Below are 18500 nucleotides of genomic sequence, written 5' to 3' on the forward strand. Positions count from 1 at the left end.
GGGTTGGAATTTTCTGTCCCACCCCAACCCCCAGAGAAGGCATAGGAGATGAAGATTGAGTTCAGTCTCAAATGGGCAAAGATTTAACCAATCATGCCTATGTAATAAAGCCTCCATTGAAAACGCAAGAGGGTAGAATTCACAGAACTTTTGGTTGATGGACACATGGAGGTACTGGGAGCTTCGTGTGCTCAGGGCATGGATACTATACACCCTTCCCACATACCTTGCCCTATGCATCTCTTCTGTCTGGCTGTTCCTGAGTTTATAGCCTTTTGTAATAAACTGGTACTTTAGTTAGTCAGATGCTTCTCTGAGGTCCATGAGCTGTTAGTAAATTAATGGAACCCAAGGAGGAGGCTGTGAGAACCTCTGATTTATAGTTGGTCAGAAGTACAGATAGCAACCTGGACTTGTGATTGGCATCTTGAAGTCCAAGGAGGGGGTCATGGGAACCTCCAATCCATAGTTGTTCACAAGCACAGGTGGCAACCTAGACTTGTAATTGGCATATGAAGTTGAAGAGTGGGGGGAGGAAGTTTTATAGGATCAAATCCTCTTAACCCATGGAATGTAATGCTATCTCCAGGTAGTATAACAATTGAGTTGAATTGCAGGATACCTAACTAGTGTCCGAGAGTTGCTTAGATGTGTGGGGCCCCCTTTCCTGCCCCCACCAACACACTCACACACACACACACACACACACACACACACACACACACACACACATGTTGGGATTGGGTCCCAGAACCATTTGAGTAAAGCACCGTAGGTTGTGGTAAAGTTTAGCTTTTACTCTGAATGAGATGGAAAGCCATTGGAGAATTTTACAGAGGCATGCCATGATTTGATTTCCTTTGCAGAAGGATTGCTTTGTCTACATTGTGGGCAATAGGCTATGGAGGCCAGAGGAGTAAAAGCAGGGAGACCAGTTAGGAGACAGTAATCCTGTAGGAGTCTCGGCAGGAGATAGTGGTGGCTTGGCCTGGAGAGGCAGTGGACATGATGAGGAAAGGTCAGATACTGGATCCATTTGATTGTGAAAGAGATCAGTCAAGGTGACTCCAAGGAAAGACAGAGCTGCCATTTACTGGGAGGAGCAAGTAGGTGTAGAAAGGAAAGTCCAGAGTTCCTTTTGCATCTGTCGTGCTTGACATGGCTGCTGGACAACTCAGTGGCAATATCAAGGAGATCATTGTAACTCCAGAGATAGGTCTTGGATGGAGATGAAGGGTCATTATGGAGAGGTATATGAGGCCGTGTTATTAGATGACCTGCGGAATGACTGGAGAGAGAAGGAGAGAAAGAGGTTTGAGGATAGGCCCTAGAGCACTGCTACCTGCCCAAGTCTAGACATTTGAAGAAGACTGAGAAGGAAAGTCTGGGAAGAGAGAGTGGTGTCCCAGAGGCCAAGGGGAAAAGGAACCATCACCTGTATCAAATGCTGCTGTAGGTTGCATGAGGTGAGACCCAAGAACTGGCCACTAAATTCTGTAATAGCAACGTCATTGGTGACTGTGATGGACACTTTTAGTGGAGTGCTGGGAAATGAACTCTAAAATAAGTCCTACCTACAAATACCATAAGATTTCGCTATATGTGGAATGTAAAGAACAATAAAAACAAATAAAACAGAAACAGATTCATAGATACAGAGAACAGACTGCCGGCTGCCAGAGAGGACAGGGGTTCAGGGACTGGGTGAAAAAGGTGAAGGGTTTGAGAAGGAGAGATTGGTAGTTAAAAAATAACCACGGGGATGTAAAGTATAGCGTAAGAAATATAGTCATTATTATTGTCATAACTGTATGGTGTCAGGTGGGCACTGGAAATGTCAGGGGGAACACGCTGTAAAGTACATGATTGTCTAACCACTATGCTGTACATCTGAAACTAATACAGAATAATATTGAATGTACACTGGAAAAAATAAAATGAAAACTAAGACAAAAATAAAATAAAACAAGTTTTACCCCTTTTGTGATGGATAAGACTAAATCCTGCTGTGTTCATAAACTTCTAGCTTCAAGACAAAATTGAATGAATGAATGAATGAATGAATGAATAAGTGAATGAAACCAACCTTTCCCGGCCATTGTTAAGAGATATCTGGACTGAGAGGCCCTCTCTTGAGTTTCGCAGGCAGGAGCTTGGCACCCAGAGTGGGCCAAACCAGGTCAGCAGCAGGTTTTCTGAAGGCTGCCTGAGCCGGGTTTGTTTATGTCTGGGTGTTGGTCTCTTACATAACCATGCAAGTAGGCCACATTTTCCTTTAGCTACAAGGCTCTTAGCTTCTTGAGGAAGAGTTGGATTTCATTATAAATCAGGTTGCAGAGACCCTGGGCTGCTGGTCTGTGCCCTTAACTGTTTCCTGCCAGATTCAGGGTAGTTGTAAATGTCAGAGGAAAGGGAGGCATCTGCACCTGCCTTTCTGTCTCCTCCCTTACTAGTACCAATTCCCCTTCATTCTATGTGTGACGCGTACTTACTCTCCATTGTCTCTCCTGTGTCAGCTAAGTAGAGCCTCTAGTACAGCAAGCAGGTGCTAATGAAAAATGCTGCTTCAGGAAGTCCTTGCAGAAACCCACAGATCACATTACAAAGCGTTGAGAATAATGGAAGAGGGGCAAGTTGGGGATCCCCTTGGAGTTACTGTTTATCCTCTAGGCACTCTGCTGCAAGATCCTGGCCTGAGTCCACTTCGTCATGTTAGGACATGGTAGTTTCTGAAACCCTCCCTTTATTCTTGAGAAATGCTGTCATTGATGCTTTGACTTTGTACTTTGTTTGTCCTGCTGTTTCATGAGATCTCACCCTTGAGTCATTGCAGGTAACTCTTAACAGGTAGATGGACTTTGTTTTTCAGTTACCATGTTCAGGATGGACTTTTCTTAATATGAGCTAAGCCAGAATTAAAAGAATTACAACGTTTTTAAAGTTCTTTGTGTAGCAAATGGGGCATTTTGTGAATTTCAGTTGCCTTGGGTTGGTTTTAAACATGTAAAGTTATAACCACAGTTGAAATAATTTTTAAAAGAATTAAAACTACATAAAACATTAAAACTATACAACCTCATATACAGTAATATCAAGCATCTCCTTAGTGCTTTTTTGTGTCAGATTATGTTCTAGTCACTTGAAATATAAATCATTTAATCCTTAAGACAATACTAAAAGATAGACATAGTATCACCCCTATTTTACAGATAGGCAATGGAGGCCAGGAAGGTTAGGTAAGGTGCCCAAGGTCACACAGCTAATAGATGAAGGAGGGCAGCCTTGCGTCTGGGCCCATGCTGATAACTACTATAGTGCATTGCTCTTCACTAATTTAAAATTCACAGGTACTTGGATGGGAGTTGAGTTAACTGTTTACAAAATAGCAGTAATTAATTTATTTTTATTTTTTATTGAATTTATTGGGTGACATTAATTAATAGAACTGTATAGGTTTCAGTTGTTCAGTTTTATAACACATCATCTGTATATTGTATTGTGTGTTCCTCAGCCTAAGTCAAAAAACAGCATTAATTTAAGACAGAGACCCAATTCTTACTATAAATTATTTCTACAAGCTCATTGAAAAAAGAACCCAAAGGATTTTTTTTGGCAATAATTCACTTAATTACTACTAAAGTGGTTACATATGGAAGCAATAAAATCCTATCTTGAAAATATTGAAAAGATCAGGTTTCTTAAGAAAATGAAACCATTGTAGCTTTTTCTTTGTAACGGGTTAGAACAGTGCAGCAATTCGCCACTTTAATATAGGTAGCTGATGTTTATTTGAAAGTACTTTTAAAGACTTTTTCACAATAAATCTTACTCTGCTGGGCTGGAGCCCATTACTTGCAGTGATTATTGTTGCAAATAATAGAAGAGTGGAGGTCTTACAAGTCTGTCATTTCTGATCTGTCAGCGTCTGTTCACTTGTAGATTCCGTTATCTGTTGGTGTCCTTTGACAAGTAGAAGCTCTGGCTGCCCCAGAGAGTTACAGGACTTTTGGTTCAATCTTATAAATAGTTGCAATGAGTAACCTAGCAAATCTACATGGCAGGTTATGGGTGACAGACCTAGAGAGGAGACAGATTTCCCCTTCTTACTGCTACATAGTCATGTGTTCCCCCTCCACCCCCACAAGACTTACTGGCTCAGTGGAATCATTGCCGAATTGACAGGATGATGACATATCTAGTCAAGTTTTCCAAAATGTAAGGTAAACTCTTCTGGGGACCATCAGTCTTGGAGATGGTATCCCAACCTAACATTAGATGACCTCCAATTACATAGTAAAGGAGATACTTCTTTTTCACTTTTCTTTTGACCTTCCTGCTAATTCAAGGAGAAAGTCAGTTTGGCATCACTGCATGTTTAACATCCCTTGAATCCTTCATAATCTCCCTCTATGGCAAAGAGCAGGCATTGTAGATGCTCAGCTTTCATAGGCAACTGTAGTTAGTCAGAATGTAGTTTCATTGTTTTGTTTTCATTATTTTAGTATATATAATTCCCTTCTACATTTGACAGGGAATGCAGGCTTTCTGTTCATATGGGGATACGTATTTCTTTGAAAATTAGATTTATTAAAGAGAAAAAGGTGTCAATCTAAAGACAAGTAATAATATAATAATGCAATTGAGATGTAGGCATGGAAATTGTGAGTTTGGTAGGGGAATGACAAAACTTGGTCTAATATCTGCTATGGTTAATTTTGTGGAGAGCCACAATTTCTTCTTTGAAACTCTTGGGACCAAAGTTGTTTTGGAATTAGGAACTTTTTGGTATAGTGCTTATAATGTGTATGATATGACTCCTATAGGAAACACTGGGGCAATACCATCATCAAATGCAATAACTCTTCAGGAGGATTTGTGAGCATTCAAACTGAATGGGAGTAGAGACTATACATGGCCTTGTGTGAGTTCAGGTTAGATTTTGCCACCACATATGTTTTAGAACCAAACTTAGGAAAGAAAGTTTTGATTTTTAGAGCTTTCTGGACTTTAGAATTGCAGATAAGAGATTATAGACATGTTTTTGTAAGCAAATTACATCATTAAAAAAAAACAAAACACTGATCAAATTAACCATGTAGAAAACAAATTCGATTCCAACTTGGTCAAAGTAACTCTGCCATCTTTGAGTTTATTTTTACCACTTGGCTATGATCTCCCATAGATTCTGACCTGCTGCATAGGGCCAGGTAGATATGTTTGTGAAAGAAAAGTGAAATCCAAATGACTTTTACCTGCGCATGAAAACAGAAGTAGTTCCTCATTCTGCTCACCCTTGAACAGAGATTTGAACACAGAGCTCGCTCTCTTGGAAGTTCAGAACATGAGTGTCAGATGACGAGACAGTGCATTCACCGGCACCAGACCATTTTGGGGTAATATTTCATTTGGTTCTGTTTCAAAAATGAAATCCATAAATTATTCGCAATCGTTTTATTAAATATCTTGCAAGTTCCTTAGTGTAGTGATCAATGAAGTTTTAATTTGGCAGTGATGGAAGTGGTTAAAGGGGGCACCGTCAGGCCCCCAAGTGTGATGGCAGACATGCCAGGTGTTTTACAGTCTGTGAACTTCTGACACGAGAGCAGTTAAGCTGGATTAATTACACGTCAGAGGGCCATGTTGAGTTATTTATGATTGTTTTTCAAACATTCCATAAAATGACAAACGAGCAAGTATTTTCTAACTTCAGAACACATTGTAAGAGTTTTGTCAGGTTCTTGATTTATAACCTTTGGAGCATGCTTTTATTTTGCGTAATTAGAATGAAAATGCGTGGTAATTGATCATAAAGTATTTGTGGGCTTTGTATGTTATATTGCTACTATTTAAATAAATTGATAAAAGAAGACATGATAGATATAAGAAGATAATGTTTTACATCTACATTGTATATTTCCTTGAGGAGTTTAATAAAAACCTCAGTTGGATGTTCTGTGCAGGGAGAGAGAGATTTAGATGCAGTATCTGAAGCCAGGACCATTCGGTTCATACAATTCCTATCTCTTTGTAACTTGTATAATGTCATCCAGAAATTTCTATAAAAGATAGAATTATTTATTCCTAGTACAGCAGCCCAACAGGTATTGATTTAAAAACAGTTTTTTTCACTCCCATGGGTTTTTTGGTTTTATGCTATGACATAGGTAAGACAGGTGGTAGGTTGAGTGATTTCTGATGGAATAGAGGCAACACTACTCCTTTTGTGTTCGCTCAAGAAAACTTAATGGAATATCAGTGAGATGACATTTGCTATGGATATGTTGTAACTTTGAATCTATCCTAATAAAGTCATTTATAGGTATTGATCATTTATTATGATAACACCCTATGATTATTATTAACAACCTTGTACCACACAGTGAACATGATTTAAATAACTACTAATAATTACAAAATATAATAATAGTGACTATGGTTATCAAGCACTTAGTAAGTAGTTAGGCATGTGTTAAGCACTTTACATGTCTGAACTAATTTAATCCTCATAACTACACAATGAGGAAGCATATTAATGATCTACTTTTACAGATGAGGAAACCCTGTACAGGTATCTGGAGGTTAAGTAATTTAGCCAAAGACACAGAAAAAGAAGCATTCTGGCTTGACGATGTTTTATTGTCTTCAGCTTTATGTTCACTACAAATACAGTAACATCTCCACTTTCTGGGATTTAACTTCGATCAATCTCACCCATTTGGAACCAAGCTGAGAACATGGAAGCAAGCCAAAACATTTCTGTAATTGAAATAGAAGCAAAAGCCTCTCTCTATGAGAGTGTGCCCATTCAACAGGCAGAACAGACCCAGACCTGCTAGACGCTGTACCACCTTGGGTCCTTTAGGAAAGGGCTGGTGCCTGAACACGTCAGTGACACCGGTGGATCAGTGTAATCACTGATGCTCCCGAGTGACTCATAAAGAGAATTTGGGTTCAATCTGTTAGGAATTAAAAACAAAAATCTCCTTGACTTTATAAAAATCTGTCATAATTGGAAAAATAGTGCTTGAAATGGGCATATACTTATCTAGAATGATGCATTCTCTATGACTGAGAAGGTTTAGATACAGAAAATAAAATACTTGCATGTAGTTCTGAATAAGTGAAGATAGCAAAATGCCATCTTAAAAAAATGCAATCTTGATTTTTTTCTTATAGTTTGATTAAGAAGGTAAAGGTTGACTGTAAAATAAATTCCTTCCACTTTATTTCTCTTGTTTTCATTTTCCCTCTAGATCGCTCCTTTGATGTCCTCAAAAAATCCAAGCAGCCCCCCACGTTCCACGCTGCAGACCGACTTTCTGACATGCTGAACGGTGGTGATGAAGTCTATGCTAACTGTATGGTAATAGATCAGGTAAGGCGTGACCGATGTTACAAGGTGGATCTGCCCGCTTTCCAAAGCCTGAGCGTGTGAGAAGTATATTCAGCGTGTGCGCCTCTGAAAATTTTAACCTTAGTGCAGCCCCAGTGATGCTGCAGTGCGATCTCATCATGTGAGCATTTAACTGAGGTCCTTCCTTCAGAACACAGCACACCTTACCCTACCATGGTGCACCATGAGGGAGGGTCTTTTGACGGCCAAATGAGAGGCGTGTGAGAGCTCTTCAATGGGGCCAAAATAGGACATGAGAATTGGGAGTCCAGTTTCTTCTCTATAGCTTTTAAAAAACTAATGTGTGAATGATCTGCTTTAACAGTATTTGTATTCAAATCCAGCAAGAGCTGGATGAACAAGAGTTTGATGCCAACCCCATATGATGTTGTCACATAAATTACTTGTTTAATCTTTACAACACACCTATTAACATGTAATAAGGTTGTAGAGCTTTGATATTAAAACATAATGGTGTCATGTTACAGGAAAGCTGGAACCTTCAGAGTTCCCTGCCCATTCCCCGATAGAGATTTGTGAGTCAAATCTCATAAAGACAGGTGGTTTGTACACCTACATATGGACTTATCCTTTATTCTTTTCTCTAGCTAGTGACCCCTACATTTTAATACATTTATAAAAATTAAAATACAGCTGAAGATCTGGGAGATTTAAGGGATTCAAGAGTAATTTGGACAACACAACTTCTGTCTTGTCCACTGACTTTAAAACCTAATCTCCATATAAATGCACCATATATATGCTCATTTAGCAATAAGGTTATTTTACCCTTTTTTGTTATTGTTAGTATGCATGTATTATATCCTATTATGTATAAATGTTTGCTGTGATATAAACTTTTTTTCTGTTTAGTAGATCTCAATTTCATCCCTTTAGTCAGGTATCTCTGCTTTTTCTTTTTGTGTTTTATGTAACATTGTTACCTCAAAAGCATCGTATAAATGCGTAGGTTGGGATGATATTCAAAATGACAGAGGAATGAACTTCAGGGCACGGACAACAGTCTATAAATAACTGGTATGCCTTTTGGTATAAAGCAGTGGAATGTAGACCCTAGTTATGAAATCGAGGATGAGCACAGAGCTTAAGACAAAGTGAGAGTTCTGGGGACATTCTTTAAAGATACAGGCTAATTGGACTTGGTGTGCTCTTAGCCACATTCTGATTTTAATGGTGTTATTCTGTTGCCATATTTTCTAAGTGTTAAAATGAAATACTTCTTGAGTTCTTCTTCTCCCCCTCCCCTCCCTCCTCTTCTCCTCCACCTCCTTTTCCTCCTTTTCCTTCTCCTCCTTCTCCTCCTTCTTCTCCTTCTCCTCTGCCCTGCCACACTCGGCCTCAGTGGATATTGTGACATTTTTCACTTATCTCAAGTAGCTAAAATTCTACATGACTGGATATTATGAGAGGGGAAATTATGTCTCTATGTGTTTTAAGATACATTAAAAATATAACACTTTACAAACTAAAGATGAAGTTAGGATGTAATTTGGGAATGTTTTGAGTGAGAGAAGTATTGCTTTAATAATGTGAAGCATACATTTAAAGAGAACTCAGGCTGATTGAGAAACTGAAATGTAGCAGCAGATCACCAGTGAAAACGGAAATGAAATTAAAACCTGGACACAGATCACAAAGTTCCCTATATCAGTGTGGTATAGTTATCATATTGTTTTTCTTACTGTCACTATGTCCATTTGAATAGCAAGAACAAGGAGTCCAAATTCTGCATATTTAAAATAATTTCTAGCAATATCTGGGAAGAATCTTATCTAATTTTCTTCTTCTCCTTGCACATGGCACAGAAACCTAAAAAAGATTGCTAGATTGTTTGCAGTGCTATTTCCCATGAATTCTCAAGGTTATCAAACTACCTGGTGAGGAGATTCAAATGATTAAACTAGTATGAAAATTTCTCTGTCATATAGACTACTTTGGGAAAAAAAAATGCTATTTGGACACCATTTCAAGCCTACATAATTCAGTACAAAGAATTCCTGTATACTCTTTATCAAAACTCCCGAAAGTTAATATTTTACTTTGTTATCTTCTGAGTATGTGTTTGTAGGTCTGTGCATGCAAATGCTTAAAATACATAGATAATATATAATTCACGTGTGTGTGTATATAATATATACCATTTGAGAGCAAACTGAAAATATGGTACACTTGTATCCCTTAATCTTTCATGGTGTATTTTCCTAAAAACACAGACATTTTCTTTTTTTTTTCATTAGCATGTGTAGTAATCAAAATCAGCAAATTGTCATCGATACCATACTATTAACAGTGTACAGATTTAGCCAGTTGTCTCAAAGTTCTCTGTAGCAAGAGTAAATTCAGTTACCAGTGCTGCACTTAGTTGTCCTGTCTGTGTAGTCTCCTTTAACTGGGACAGTCCCTTAGTCATCTTTGATGACATTGACAATTTTACTGGTGATGTTATCTTTCAGTATCTGTGGGAGACAGTTTGCGTCATTGTAAGTATCCTGTCACTCATCTGACTTGCACCCACTAGTTCTCACATTCCTGGGTTGTTTTTGCCTTAGTGAGTTATCCTTATGATGGTCGATTTAGGACCCTAAATTTTCCCCTTTATTTCATTTCCCCTTCACCACCCTATATCTAAATGGTGTCATTCTCATTTCTTTTCCTGTCTTCTCTCCCAGAAGGGATGCTTTTTGATGCCTACCACCTCGGATCACCTGTATTTTTAAGCCCCTTCCCTAGGAAAGTGCTTTGATCAGCTGGAATTCTCTTTCACACATGGACTTTCTCTTCCTGTGATAGTTTTTAGATCAGTCTTAGGCCTTCTACTACCTCCCTGTTCTCTCTGCCACACAGATTTTTGCAGATTTCCCTTTCTCTCTGCAAAGGTTTATAGCAGGAGTATGACAGGTTGTTTGCTGAGATTTGGTGTTTCTTTTATTATTTCCAGGTAATTTAAAGATTAGGGCATTTTCTGTCTTCTAGTTATGCTAAGTCCATTCTTCTTTGGTAGTTTTATTCTTCTTTTTGTTTAGAGTGTTTCTTGGGAGACTCAGATTTATGGGAGCACCACTGCCTTGTTTACCCAAATTCCTATACACAACTTTTTAAATAAAGCTGCCTGCTCTTTGGTTTTTTTTTTTTCTCTCAAGCATTTAAAGCATTTCCTCTCATTTTTAGTCAGTGGTTCATAAAATGTTAAAATGCTCAGTTGGTCACTTTCCTTTTGTGAATTTTGGGATAGCCGCCAGCCGAACAAAAACATATCATGAAAGAATTCTCTGCTTACATAAAACAAAACAAAAGCAAGAACAAACAAAACAAAAAAGATAAAGTAGAAAGGTTTGAAATTGGGAAAGTTTTGTTCTAGCTAAGCCAATCTGTCCTGCTTTTGCTTAGCAAATATTTTTCTTTTGACTGCCAGGTTGGTGATTTGGATATTAACTATATAAACGTAGAGGGAATCACTACAAACACCTGCCCTGACTACATGGGCTCTGCCCTGGGACCGCAGAACTGCAAACATATCCTTTCCACCAAAACCAGCCCTGTCATGAACCCGTTAAGTGAGAACAAGGAAGTGACGTCACATACTGAAGCCCAACAGTCCTTCACATCACCATCCAGCTCACACACTTCCAACTTAAATCTTTCTTTTGGTCCTTGTGGATTTGAAAAGGAACAAAGTCATCTAAAGAAAAGGAGGTAAGTTGCTATATTTTAGAGGAAAAATGTAGAAAATCAAAGAAACTTGTAGCAGAAATTGGGAAATTCTATTTTATTGTCTATTGTCCCCACCATTTTTATCTCTACATAAAAATGCTGCTCTCTTTTAGGTTTCTGTATTCCTTGATTTGAAGGTAAGACAATTAAGAAAACTGACAAAAACATAATAGAGGAAAACCACCGTGAGGTGCTTTGGCTCTATTGTATTAATGAAAATGCATACAACAGAAACTCCTACTACTGTTGATAGGAGTGAATTTTGTATAATAACTTCGGGAAATCGTTTAGATATGCATCTTATGACCCAGTGGTTTTATGAGACATATACATGAGTAGTTATAGAGCAGGAAATAACCCAAATGGGGGATGAATAGATAAATTACAGTATACTTACACAAAGAAGTGATATACAGTAGTGAAAATGAACTAACTATATCTACATGCATAACATATATCACAGAAACATGAAGTTAAACAAAAAAGTAAGACACAAAGTACTTTAGTTAGATTTCATTTTTATAAAATGCAAAACAAAACAAAATCAAACAATTTATTATTATAGGATAGATACATATGAGCTTCAGCTATAAAAAGTAAAACAAGATAACAAAGAGGAAAAAAGTCCCCAAATTAAAGATAGTTATTGCATCCAGTGGGGAAAGTAGGGAATGGGAATGGAAAGGAATAGAAAATATTTCAACGGTATGGCCAATGTTCACCTTCCAAGTTTGGTGGGATCATAGGTATTGGTTTTATTTTTATGCTCCATAACTTAGTTACCTTGCACATATTTTCTTATGTATACAAAAATTTTATTAAAACAGCAGTTTTGATATGTATATATTTATGTGTGCATGCACATGCATGTGTGTGTATGTTTGTAATTTTGTATCTATTTCTTACCTATCCATCCTGTTGTCTATTTTCTTTAGGAAAAAGGCCAGTTTCTGCTAATTTCATTTTATTCCACTTTCCACTTTCCTTAGGTAATAGCTTATTTTTCTCTCCAGGCCTAAACTTCGGACTGTATGCTCATTTTCATGAATAAAATCTGAATCACAATGAATGTAAAATACACACATGTGTGTATATAATTATCTATGAATGAACATCCACATAGATAAGTAAATATTCAGGAGAGATTTTAATTGGTCAGAAAGGAGAGAGCAGGAGGAGAGGCAGCAATCACTGGGTGCCAATCACTGTGCTGTACTTTACCTGGATATACAACCACTTGAGGCTGCAATGCTTTATAACAGGTATTGGTACCAAGGGTAACATCTGATACATAACACAGTGAAAGATTTTCTTTAGATTTGTATTTTTGAATTATGGTTTAAAAGATGCTGAGTGGTCATGGCTACACACTAAATTGGTGGGACATTTTGAGCTCTCCACCTGTCTGCTTGGGACAAGAGGCTGTCAGTCAAGGTGAGTCTACACAGTTCTGCAAAAGCAGATTTAACTGTGTGTTATTAGTGCATTCTGGCAGGATCTTCATGATCTGTGCAGTTTGCCACCCAGGTCTTGAGAGGTGAATGAGTTCTTTAATCTAGAAATAGAGGGAGAAAAAGGCACCAATGGTCTCTGTTCTTATGCAAATATGCCCAGGCATTCTCAATTATACTTCCTGAAGATGGTCTTGTTCTGGGACGTTGAAACATCTCACAGCTGTAGCTAGAATTTTGCCATATTAACATATAAGAAAAATATCCAGTTTGCATAAAGGTAATTAGAAGCCTCTGCAAAAATGTCATAGCTGACAGGGGGTGGGGTAGGGGGCAAGGAGAGGAAGATGTCCTGAAAGAAAGATCTTCCAGCTAGGCCTGCAGGCCAAGTTTATCTCTTGAACAGTCTGTGTTCTCTGAAAAATGTATGAATGAGGGAAAAGGACTTGTGGTTCCTAGAAAGCCCCATTTTGACCCTGGAATATCTGTGGGACCCTCCCCTCAGTGGGTGTTGTGGTGGGAGTGTGTAACACAAATGATAATGAACTTGAAGTGAAATGCACCCAAATTTTTAAATAAGCAAATCATAGGCTGAGAGGCTAGGAACTTCTAATGAGAGAAAAAAAATGGGAGCACATAATAAAAACTAAGCTTAACACAGGGACAAGGCCGAGTGGAACCTAACTCCTAAGTTTTCTAAGGTTTGAAACAATATTTTGGTGAAGTAAAATCGTATGCACAATATGTAACCATTATGTTATTTAAACTTAATAGCTATTTGAAGAAGGTACAAGGGGGAAAATAAGCAACTCAACCTTTATTTTAACAAACTGTACAGCAAAAAATTAGTGGATAGGAGATGTGTTTGTTCTGTTCTAAAATATATCTTTAAAACCGCTTTTTCTTTTTCCACAGTAAGAAATGCTTGTCACACCAGGAACCACTTCCTCCCTCCCCCATACACATAAAATTTAAACATTTTATGAAATAACACATGGAATGTATTCTGATATTTTTTACTCTATACTATTTTAAATGAAAATTATGATTACAACCTACTGAATCTATTTTATATCCCACTAATGGGATTTTGAAAAATGGTTTTATAAAATGAGAACCTAGAAGGTAATTCTGAAAAATATTGAATATCTTAGGTTACTAACTTAACAAGGAAAAAGTGTAGCCCAATTTGAATGAACAAAAAAAGAAATGTTTTAAAGTATAGTATGCAAAATAAAGTAATACTAATAACTTCTAGTGTGTATTCACAGGGTGGAGAAATGCTGTGTATAACTGGAAAGGCTTGTGTTAAAATAGGATGTTCTTGTGGGCAGCCAACTATTTGAACAAAATCTCATTAGTACAGAGATCACAAGTAGAAAGACAAACACAGAGGAACCAGATATCAGCAAACCTTTGACCTCCCACCCCACCCCCAGATCCCTTTCTACCCTCAGATTATCAGTGAATTAAGAAAACTGCATAGCACTGTAAATTATATGTAATTACATGACTGTAATGTTCAAAACACCAACATTTAATAGAAAGGTTTTCTTTACACTCAGCTTTAGTTTCTCATGAGAAATCATTTTATGTACTCCAACATATGTGAATGTTGAATTAAAAAAGTAAAGTTCACCTCCAATTTGTCCTTCCCTTCTCAATGCCGAGGTGAAGGCTGTCTGTATGTTCGTTAAGGAGAAAACTCCACTTTGGAAAACTCAGTGTGCCAGTCGTGACCTTTCCTTACTGCCAGGTTTGCTGTGAAGTTCAAGGATTACAGACTAAGTGTTTGGATTAAAGACACATATAAGGACCAAGTGTCATGTAACTTATTAAGCCGACATTCAGCGGCCATCAAATAGCCTATGGTTTTTCAAGAAAAATAATCCAAATTATTCAAAGGTTTATTTTTTTGGTTCTCTACATTTCATAATTAAGATGGTTTCATCATGTTGTTTTTAAAATTTTAACTTCAGAACTGTAACAACCAAAGAACAATACATTTAAAAATACATTGTTTGTTTTGTTTGTTCATTTGTTGCTTTTTTGTTTTATATACAGACAAAAAAATAGTGGTTACCAGAGAGGAAAAGGAGTTGGGGAGGACAAAGAGGGTAAAACGGTCAAAAGATACAGTGACAGAAGGAGACTAGACTTAGGATATGAGCATACAAAGAGGTATAACAGATGATACATCATAAAGTTGTACACCTGAAATTTATATAATATTATTAACCAATGTTACCCCAACAAATTTTATTTAAAAATCCACTCTGCAATTAACATGCCTGTGAAAGCTGTTGGCCTCAAAGTTTGAGTGGTTTAAAATGTAAATATTAAGGAATGAGTCAGGAATGTGGAAGGTCAAATTCTTTCCTTTAAATTTTATGGTTATCAAGGTTAAATAAGGAAACAAAAGCATTAGTAGTCAAGCAGAATTACTACCTGCTTCTGAGATGGATTTCTCATGGGATGATTTTTTTAAATTTCTGAAAATGATAATCTAATGTGACCTATTTGGGACCTCATTTGATTCCTCCCTGGCCTGTGTCATGACACCAACTCTGGGTGAAACCTTTGCATGTCTCCCCTTACCTGTGCACCTGCCCCCCTTAGCTTTCTGGTCCAGGGACAACAGAGGGAATGTCACGCTGCCTATTTTCACATGCAGATCCCCCCGCCCCCAACAGCTCAGTGGCTCTATTTTGCCTGCGTTTTTAATATTTGAAGGGTAACTATTTAGGGCTTGTAATAATTACCTTTACAAAACAGAAATTGGATAATATTAACTTGAACCAGCCTTTGTTTTTTAGAGCACCTGAAATGATGTTTGCTAGGTAGAAATGTTCACTTGGGGAAACATAATTTTGTTGAAAAAGGGGATATTTGGGGGAAGAAAACCCAATAGAAACTATTTCAATATAAATTTCATTAGAAATTAAATGAGTACGCATTAGACCTCACACCAATGAAGGATTTGCATTCAGAGAAATAGAAACCAGTGACTCTGTTTGCTTCCCTGATTATTTACTTGTTTGCTCACTTTGTGCTTCAGCTCCAGCCTTGATGCTCTGGACGCTGACAGTGAAGGGGACGGGCCTTCGGAGCCACCACACACGTGTTACACGCCAGTGTCTCCGAGTCCCTCAAGGACTGGGATTCCAAGTGGGGATGAATTAGACTCCTGTGAGACCAACACTGAACCAGATTTTAACATCGCCAGGACTGAGTCACTTTCTTTATCAAGTAACCTGCAGTCAAAGGTATTCTTATTGGTATTAATGTGGTTTAGTCTAAGCAGGGATAATGTGTTGTCTGAATCTATCCATCTCTGAGAGATAAATGATATTTTATTCATGTGTGTAAACTTTTTTTCTTTTGGGGGCCCATGAGCTGACTGACTGATGAGCTGACATTTTAATTTTTCCTACGCCAATTTGTATATTCCTTACTTACAAGGGCTGATTTGTTTTCATTAATTCATCACCAGTACATATAATCTTTCACATACTTGGAAAATTTTACTATTTCACACAATAATTTCTCCCAGCATCCCTGGAGCAAAAGGAGAAGAACTGGTAGTGTTCAGTGGGAGTAAGCGATCAAACTTGTTTTGCTCACATAAAATTTTACTTGGCCTGGGCGATGAGGTAAATAATGTTACTAAGGCAGAGGTGATGTTTGTTTAGCATTCCTGGCTGCATGAACTAATCTGAAACACCATAAACTTTGTCAGTTTTTCCATTGGAGACAGATTTTTTTCTCATTGGCACTTTCTCATGGGGTTTCATTTTGTTGTGTGTGTGTTTTTTTTTTAAAGATTAAACCCCTTCTAGTCTTGCAGAGAAAGCCCTTTCATGTTTGGATGTTTTCTTCCTTTTTGATTTGTATTATTGTCTCTGTTTTTCTTCTTAAATTGAGTTTATTATTATAAAATAATGTGTGCTACGCCAAAACAGCTCTCACCATGAGTGCATGGCTGTTATGATAGTGATTTGTTTTTGTAATATAATTTATAGTATCCAAAACATATTTTACGTATGTACAACATATATAGTTTTATCATAACTCACCTAGGACATAAATAGTGCTTTTATTTTAATTTTTGAGCAGATGAGGTTCTGCAGAGATGAGATGGCTTACCCTGGCTACACAGGCTTGGTGAATAGTCAGAACTCAAATCCAGGCCTTCTGACTACAGATCCTGAATTCTTTCTCTCATCTCGGAAGCCTGTAGAACTGTCATAATCTTTTGAACATGAAAATCATGTGATCTTTCTGGATAATATGTTTGTCGATGTAGATCCTAGTTAGTTTTGCATTTTGGATGGAATTGTGAAACACTCATCATTAACTTGGGATGAGAAGTAATCCAATCTCTATGAAGCAGTTCAGTGTTGCCCACTTTTAAGAAGGATCTGTCCTTTAAAATATATCTTGTCTTGCCTCTAATTACCCTGTGTACCTTTTTATCTGAGGTAAATTATTATACAAAATTTTTACCATATATGACTTCAGTGCAGAGGATGGCGTTGTGCTAGGGCCCTTTGTGGCCAGCTCACTGTTAGGGTTATAGGACAGCGTGAGCTGGCCTTCCTGACATGCAGACTTATTAGAGGATCCTCCCTAATAGGTCAGCCAGGGGAGCCACAGCCCAAGACCCTTTGAAGCAGGGTCAGGCATCTGTTTTCAACTTTCCTCCAGGCTCTTTATACCAATGCACTTTGGGAAACCATGTGTTTTCACTTAAGGGGAAACGAAGAGACCAGTGCTTATGAAGGACAGTTGCTGATGGCTTAATTTTAGTAGTAAATTTTGCATTACTTTATTTTAGCCCTAATTTTCAGTGCTATCTTACAAATGGCTGGGTAGAATGAATCCTAAGGCCACTAGCCTCTCTCTATTGGATGGGAGTTGGGTCCCATTAATGGCTTGTTCTATTACATATTCATTTAAATTCTCTAGAACGTGTAAGAAAACCATGTTTTAATTATCTTGCCATCTTGCATTTTCACATATGTTGCAAACATTGTAACAAAAGTAGTATGTAATTTGGAAAACAGGAACAACAATGGCAGGTCTTTGAAAAGGAATGAAGATACATAAATCAGTGATATTCAAACATCATCCCCGGAAGGGCTGGATGGAAAGTCTATTACAAGATGAGCAAAGCCTTTGGAAGATTTGTATAGTGACCTGATGCATACTTCCTTAGAGGCTGCAGTTGTTTGAAAGTTTTAAAAACTCTTATCATTATAAATGGCTATCCCTCTACCTTCTAATAGTCAGTAAGCATAGTGATATAAATTAGTATAGAATTTTGCTTGAGTGCCATAATGTAAAATAAAATTAACTGACTACTTGGTTGGAATGTGATAATTGCATCCTGAAGTATATATAGGAACTAGTCCCAAAGCATTAAAAAGACAATAAAATTTTAAGTTGTGAGAGGCAAACAGAAATGAGATTACATCAGAAATGTTCAGGTTGAATCCGTTTACAAAGATGCTCATTTAGTAACATTTATGGTGAACATATACTTTCAAGTCTTGTGTAGCAATTTTTTTAAAAAAAACTTCATTCTGATCTCCTTTAGGAATCATTGCTTTCTGGAGTTCGCTCACGTTCTTATTCCTGCTCATCGCCCAAAATTTCTTTAGGAAGAACTCGGTTGGTGCGTGACTTTACAGTGTGCAATTCAAGTGAAGGTGAGCATTGTTTACCATTTGCCTCTGAAAGCGCTCTATTCCAGAGTTTCAGTTAGTAAAAGCACATAAAATACATAAGAGCAGCAGGCAAGAGTTTTCAGTAAAAGCTTAGCAAAATCTTTTTCTCTTTGATATCACGGAAGTTCAAGATTTGATTTTGATGAAATAACAAATTTGTATACCCACCTCTGTCGCTTTATTCTTTGAATAGAA

At 37.5% G+C, this 18500-nt stretch overlaps 1 protein-coding gene across 4 annotated transcripts in view; it reads left to right on the forward strand.

Moving 5' to 3' along the window:
- ARHGEF28 (Rho guanine nucleotide exchange factor 28) overlaps nucleotides 1–18500 on the forward strand; it is a 283144-nt gene that overhangs the window by 178304 nt on the left and 86340 nt on the right. For all 4 annotated transcript variants that reach the window (XM_090276382.1, XM_090276380.1, XM_090276381.1 and 1 more), the window contains 4 exons: nucleotides 7254–7375; nucleotides 10827–11107; nucleotides 15635–15842; nucleotides 18176–18287. In XM_090276382.1, the coding sequence (XP_090132508.1) occupies nucleotides 7254–7375; nucleotides 10827–11107; nucleotides 15635–15842; nucleotides 18176–18287 (723 nt within the window). The remainder of the gene's footprint in view (nucleotides 1–7253; nucleotides 7376–10826; nucleotides 11108–15634; nucleotides 15843–18175; nucleotides 18288–18500) is intronic.

Source organism: Furipterus horrens, unplaced genomic scaffold, assembly GCF_987537825.1.
Source record: "Furipterus horrens unplaced genomic scaffold, mFurHor1.1.pri manual_scaffold_5, whole genome shotgun sequence".
Lineage (NCBI taxonomy): Eukaryota > Metazoa > Chordata > Mammalia > Chiroptera > Furipteridae > Furipterus > Furipterus horrens.